Source organism: Sitophilus oryzae, unplaced genomic scaffold (genome assembly GCF_002938485.1).
Source record: "Sitophilus oryzae breed Bouriz unplaced genomic scaffold, Soryzae_2.0 scaffold_1442_pilon_pilon, whole genome shotgun sequence".
Classification (NCBI taxonomy): domain Eukaryota; kingdom Metazoa; phylum Arthropoda; class Insecta; order Coleoptera; family Curculionidae; genus Sitophilus; species Sitophilus oryzae.
In genome coordinates, this window is record NW_022146107.1 from 4,933,077 (window position 1) to 4,940,867 (window position 7,791).

General features: G+C 32.8%; 1 protein-coding gene across 1 annotated transcript in view; it reads right to left on the minus strand.

The window, feature by feature from the left end:
• The window catches only part of LOC115877250 (oxysterol-binding protein 1), a 109,400-nt gene extending 101,778 nt beyond the window's left edge, over nucleotides 1-7,622 (minus strand). Inside the window, exon 1 of the mRNA XM_030893400.1 lies at nucleotides 7,379-7,622. Within this exon, the coding sequence (XP_030749260.1) occupies nucleotides 7,379-7,521 (143 nt within the window). The 5' untranslated portion in view covers nucleotides 7,522-7,622. The remainder of the gene's footprint in view (nucleotides 1-7,378) is intronic.
• Between the last annotated feature and the right edge of the window lie 169 nt (nucleotides 7,623-7,791).

Genomic DNA, 7,791 nt, shown 5'->3' on the forward strand with positions numbered 1-7,791 from the left:
GAGACCGTTTTCACCTTTTCGATAAGTTATGATACAAAGGGGATCGAAAAATGCAATAATTTCAGATTCGCCCTGTATTTTAGGAAGTAAGAGAGCTAGGACATATTTGTATGTAGCATCTTTAGTTTCATAAAAAAGTAACAGCGTAATGTAAAAACCGCATCTTTGTATTTCGACTCATAAACGAGAAACCCTGCAAAACACACGACAATGGGACACCCTGTACAGACGAACTGCAAAATCAAGAAATCAACTACGAATGAAATCCAAGATCGATTTATATATATTTTATATATATTAATATTTTTTTGTGTTCGTGATAATTCCTGTGCTACTTCCTCCAAAAACCGACAATACGTGGAAGGAGCGTTTCGAGGAAGTAAACGGACGAAGTAGCGTTTTGACGAAGGAGGACTGAACACACAGTCGCATAAAATCGACATTTTCCCATAGTAAATATATGATTTTTGGACGAAGGGACGCGAGGAAGGAACGAAGTGAAGTAGCGAAGTGTGAGTATGGTGCTTAAGTCATTTTATTAAAAAAATGGATAAGGCGGGTTTTGCAACTTGACGCCTCATATAATTAAATGCTGTACGTACAATTAACAAAGTACTACTTGTTTACCTATTTTAATGCAAAAAATGCGTTACTTCAACAGAAATCATTAATACCAAAATGTTTTTTTCTTTAATTATCCTTTTAAAATATTTCTAAACAACACAGTTCGTATAAAAACATGTCTACCAGCTGGTATTGCATTCAATATTGTACTATGGACTCGAAATAAATTATCTGAACACGAAATAAACGTAAAATAAAGAAAATAATTACTAGGTAGATACCTAAGCGAAGCTTTTCATTACCTCAAGTTAAAAACAATACTGGCATTTTTACATACGATGCTATTGAATGTTTGCCCTGATATATACTGATATAAATAGACTGTTAACTAGCGATTTAAATCTTATTACAGCGATATTTTACCCATGGATATTGGACGTTATTGATACTGACACTTGAACTTTTCACATAACTATCCTAATTCAATTTTTAACTAATTCTCACCAATTGTCATTAATAAACAGTTAATTCACGCATAGGTATTTTTCACCCATCTGTATTTTTGGTCAACTTTATTATTTTTAATAAACAAACTCAACGCAACGGAAAAAAATTTGGTCTAGTTTAAAATATTATATTTTCTTTATTTTTAGCCCTATTTCCTTAATTTTTTAGCAAACCGTATATAAATACAGGGTGGCCCATCGAAAATGTTCCGCAAGGCATAACGGCCAGGGTATTTTTTTTCAGAAAATTCAAAAACACGTCAATTTTGTTTGTGAAGGGGACAACTTTTGCCCCAAAATGATTGCAAAACCCTCTAAGCGGGGGTGTCATCCCCCAATTTTTTTCAAATGGGAAGGGGGGTCAACTGGTATCGCAATGGAAAGGGCTTTCTATTCTCTATACTTTCCGGCTTCGTTTTTGAAAATCGGTCGAGTCATTGAGAAAATATGAAGGATTGAAATTTGAAAAGTTTATTTAAACATTTATTTGAGTAAATGATAAGGATAGATTCCTTCGACCAATTTGCTGTTTTTTCTTATTATTTCTAGATGTTTACGCATTTTTTCACTTGCCACAAGGTTGAACGATCAGGTGCGTTAAGGTGCGTATTCATTATCCGCACGAACGAACGAACGAACGAACGAACGAACGAAAGTGCGGTATATTTAGACGGGGACCGAACGCATGCGGCCGTTCGTTCGGTCGTGCGCTCGACCATCCGCTTCGAGTCCGTACATCAAAGGCGTTCGCCTGCGTGCGCTTTCAGATTTAAGGTGCGTATTCATTATCCGAACGAACGAACGAACGAATGAAAGTGCGGTATATTTAGACGGGGACCGAACGCATGCGGCCGTTCGTTCGTTCGTGCGCTCGACCATCCGCTTCGAGTCGGTACATCAAAGGCGTTTAGACGTCATGGTACAAAGAATACACGGTATGATCGATAGCGGCTCCAATTTCGTTCAGTTCGCGCATACCACCTGTGACGTCACTAGGAAAATGAGGAATAAATAAAAAATAAAGAAAGTTGACAGGAGATCTGCATTTTTGAGGTTATGGTTAAGAATTTTTTATTTTTAAGACTTTTTAGTTCGTTTAATTTAATAATTACTAAAACCAGCAGTTCCAAAAATATATTTAAAAATAATAATTATATATTAACATGGATTTGGACGATAATAGGTAAAAATACTAAATTTATTTCTATATTCGGTATAAAATTGTTTATTCGGTTTTTAGTTTGCGATGTTTATGGTAAATAATTTTCATTTTCATTGCCTCTGAATTCACATGAGGACAGAGTTGAGGATATCTATGGAAAAGTAACCACAAGAGGAATTGTTACATCATTTAAAAAATATTGGGAAGTTTATTGTTTCCCATCGAAAAGTAGAAAATGCCAATGCAGATGAATGTATTGTAATTGTGATAGAAGTAATTCCAAGGGTGAAGTTTATTATAATTAGTGGAAGTAATTCCAAGGGTGAAGTTTATTATAATTAGTGACCTGTGCTTTTCTTTTTATATGTAGATGTTTCTGGTTTTGAGAATAAATCCGTTGAACGACACCCAAAATTTAGAGGAAGTATTTGCATACCCAGAATATGCCCATCAAAGATTATATAGCTCAAATTTCCTTTAATGGTAGGCAATTATTCAATGCAAATTAACTTTTTAAGTGACTGAAATATTAAATAGTTTACAATATGGTATATCATTAAAAATATATTACTTTTAGGTACAATTAGGGCCTGATACATTTCAAAAAGTAGAATATTATTTTATATTAAATGAGGTATTGTACCAACAGTCAATTTATATTAATACCGGAGATGAAAAAATAACAGAATAAATAGTTCTTTTTTTATACTACAAAAATAAACTATAGAATACAACAGTATTTAAAAAAATAAATAAAAAGTTATGTCCCGGCCGAGATTCGAACTCCGGTCTCTCGCTTCCTAGCCCAACTCCTTACGCACTGCTCCACAGTAACTTGCTTAGCGATAATTCAATGACGGTATATAAACAAAAAAAAACAGGTTTATAACAATATCTTGACGATTTGAACTGGCGCGCGAATGAAGAAATGCGTGCGGTCTTCTCGTGCGGTTCTATCGTGCGGTCCCCGTCCATACCACTAGCGAACATTCGTTCGTTCGTTCGTTCGTTCGTGCGGATAATGAATACGCACCTTTAGTTGCTAGATAGCTGGTCTGTGACTTATGCGTTGAAGTTCTTCTCAATATCGTTAAAATTTTTAACAATTATGGTGTACTCACTTGCCGAAAAAGTGGAAATAATCGAACTTTATTTTAAAAATATTGAATGTGGCAATCGGGTTGCGCAGATATTCAATGCACGCCATCCTGACAAACACCATTATGGCAAAATTGTTCGCGAGTTAGTAGCAAAATTTCGCGAAACTGGTTCCGTTATGAATAAAAAGAGGCAGAGGGAAAATCCTGTAGTAAATGAAGCTATGGAGGTATTCGTATTGGGCCAAGTTGCCATGGATAGTACGCTGAGGACAAGAAACTTAGCCAATGAGACCGGCGTGAATCGTACAAGTGTCCAAAGGATATTAAAAAAATACAAGTTCCACCCGTACAAAATTCAGTAGGTATAAGAACTCAACGAAAACTATTTTGATAGAAGCCTGCAATTTTGTGAAACTATGAGTAAACAAGTGGTGAATGATAATAATTTCCTATTTAATGTGTGTTTTTCGGATGAGTGTACTTTCTTTTTGAACGGTGTAGTTAATCGGCCCAACTGTCGGTACTGGGCTGAGGACAACCCCAGGGTTTTTTACGAGGTGCACACACAAAACCCTCAGAAATTGGACGTGTGGGCTGGTATTTTTGGAAATTCTGTTATGGATCAGTTTAACGATATTGAGAAGAACTTCAACGCACAAGTCCGTAAACATCTAGAAGTAATAAGAAAAAACAGCAAATTGGTCGAAGGAATTTATCCTTCCAAAAAAATCCTTTATGGGTATTTCGCCACTGCACTGCAAGAATTTATCCTTATCATTTATTATTGTTTTTGATTTACACTATTGATCTGCCAAATGTAATAAAGACATCTCACATAAAATGTTTTGCCGATGACACACAAATATACAGCCATTTTAAGTGTAAAGAATATGAACAAACAGTCATAGACATTAATGCAGATTTACAGAGAGTCCTCGATTTTGCTAGAAATTATAATTTGCGTTTAAATCCAACCAAGTCAAAAACAATAATATTTGGATGCAAAAAGTATCGAATTTATTTGAAATCAAAAATAAAACTTTATATAAATGATCAGCCTATAGAAAATGTAGAATCTGTTAAAAATTTAGGATTGTGTATAAACGAAAGTTTTAAATTCTCAAACCATGTTACTCAGTTAGCCCGAAAATGTTATTTGAGTTTGAAACTTCTGTATTCCCAGAAGCATATATTGACATATAACATGAAAAAAACGTTATGTCAGAGTCTCGTACTCTCAAAGTTGCAATATTGCAGTATGGTATATTTTCCATGCCTCAGTTCAATTGATGCTTATAGACTACAGAGGATTCAGAACAACTGCTGTCGTCTGATACTAAATAAACGAAAGTATGATCACATTTCCTCAGCTTTTGAGACACTCAAATGGCTAAAACTAAATAAATTATTTAAATTAAGAATATTGACCTCCGTTAAGAATATTGTAGATACTACACTTCCTTTTGATCTTTTCAGAAAATTAAATTTTAGAAATTCAATGCATGATTTAAATATAAGACACAAAAAAATGCTTACTATGCCAAATCACAAAACGGCCATGTTTCGGAAATCGTTTACTTACAACTCTGTATGTATTTTTAATAATTTAAGAAAATATATTCAAACTTTGTTTTCTATGTTCATCATTTAAATTTAAATCAAGTCTGAAAAACTATTTATTGCTGGAACAACAGACCCCAAGCTTAGGATAATTATTGTGATATTTTTGTTTGATTGTTTACTTTTAAATTTTTGTGTTTGTTAAAACGTATTGGTCCATACAATGGAGCCACATTTATTGCTCTCATTTTATTTTTATTTTCATCTGGACATTATTTTCGAATTTATGTTTCTTTTCTTATTATGCATATTATAAATGTATTGATTAGGTTAAGTATGAATGGCTCTGTGAGCTAGACTTCGCCTATGTAATTAATTAATACATTATTGTAATTGATTAATTATTAATAAAGACCATTTATTATTATTATTATTATTTACTCTGAAAAATGTTTAAATAAACTTTTCAAATTTCAATCCTTCATATTTTCTCAATGACTCGACCGATCTTCAAAAACGAGGCGGGGAAATATAGAGAATAGAAAGCTCTTTTCATTGCGGCACCACTTGACCCCCCTTCCCATTTGAAAAAAGGTTGGGGGATGACACCCCCGCTTAGAGGGTTGAAGATTTTGCAATCATTTTTGGAGCAAATGTTGTCCCCCTCACAAACAAAATTGACGTGTGTTTTGGTTTGGTTTGGTTGATTTTTTGAAAAAAAGAATATCCTGGCCGTTATGCCTTGCGGAACGTTTTCGATGGGCCACCCTGTATATCAACTTTAATTCGTAAACTCAGTGTATTATAAACCTTAATATTTGACTTATTATGCAGGGTTAATCGAAGAGTTGTTTTTTACCATATCTTTAAAACACCCTGTGCAACAATTTCGTGAGTAAATTTTACTAAAACATTATTTTTCGGTCAAAACCATTTCTCCTGAATATTTTGTTTTTTGACTCACCTCAACACATGCCTTGGTTAATTTTTGAGAGCAAAATAAACTTGCCACAAACATTTTTTGAATTTTATTGTTACTTTTTGATGTTATTCTTCATAATATCGAGGTGGCTTTGGTGATTATTGTTGTGTACGATTGAATATGGTACTTAGTGTCGAATATTGTGCAAAAGTCATTAATCTTGTTGAAAATGGCCGAACTTATGAATATTCGCTTGGTCCTTGAAGAAAAATGGGAAAACATAACATAATATATTTGCAGCCTCATTAACAGTATGAACCAAGCCAGAGTTTTTATCAGTGTCGATATAATATTACGACAATAGTCACCAAAGCCATCTCATGATATTAAAAAATAACATCATGAAGTAATGATAGTTGAAAAAATTGCGAATTGTTGGTGGCAAGTTCATTTCGTTCTTAATAATTAACCAAGGCATGTGTTGACATGAATCAAAAACGAAAATGCTTATGAGACATGTTCCTGATCGAAAAATAATGTTTTAGGAAAAGTTACTCACAAAATTTTTGCACAGAGTGTTTTAAAATTAGGGTAAAAAACAACCCTTCAATTAACCCTGTATAATAAGCCGAATACTAAAGTTTATAAAAAACTCAGTTTTTGAATTAAAGTTGATAGACTTATATACAGTTTGCTAAAAAAATCATGAAAATAGGGCTAAAAATTTCATTACGTTTTTTTTGCATCTGAGTTTAATAATAACTTGCAACAGATACAAAATAAAACTTTAATAATCATACTAGGATGTAACAAATACTCTAGAAGAATTGATGAATGATTAATATCAATAAAATCTTAATACTAGCAGTGATACTAACTTCAGAACCTCTAGATATAGCTGGTTGCCCAGGAAAACATATTTAACAAATAGAGATTATCAGATATATAAGATATATCGAGCTATAAATATGATCATAATATTGAAAGCTCAAATTATATATATCTTCTAAACGCTGACATGTATAAAGCATTGAAAAAGCCTTCAAACTACGTATACTTATGCTACAACAGTAAAAAGCAAAGTAAATAATTAATTTAAATAGCTAAAAATAATTTAAACATCTTTACTGTTCATATATTCGTGATTATAACACGGTCATAATATTTAGTAATGTTTTTATAATGTTTAAACAATTTTATTGCTAAATACCTATGCAGTTAAATAAAATCTGAGGAATACCTAGTGAAATCATGGAGAGATGAACCTACTAATACACTATTTAAGAATGGAAAATTATACCTAATTGATAGCAAAAATCTTGGCAAACGTTTATGTAAAGTTATGCATAGATTTTTATTGAAATATCCAAGACTATTCTTGGTTTTTATACCAAAATGTATTTATGTATAAATCAAAAGCAAACTATAAAAGAATATTAGATTTTAGTTTTGAGAATAAGCAACTGCATGCAGATAGACTATACTAGAACTGAGCAGAGATAACATTTTTATTGTTTTGAACAATTGTCAGTTTACTATAAACGAGTTATTGATAGATACAAACCTGTAGTAGGATAAATGTCCATTTTGCAGGACAAACCATCGTCTTTGATATCCTTTCAGATAATTTGTCCATTTAAACAGCCATCCTTTCATGGTAGGTTCCACCTGGGAAGCTCCAGATTTATTCGTATTACCGTCGCCCATCTTTAGAACAAATACAATTGCAACTTTTTCGGTATAGAAAAGGGAGTTGACTTTACAATTTCTTATAAACCTGCCATACTGTAATTTTTGACGTGTACTGACGTAACAAAACGCGTCAAATGTCAGTGAGAAATATTTGAGCCACAGAGCTGATAAAGCTGACGCAGTGCGATTGAATTTGTCGAAATCGTAAAAGTTAAAATTTGACTATACAGGATGTCTTTATTTCTGAATAATCGGTGTTAAAAATCGGTAGGGAAAATGCGGGCT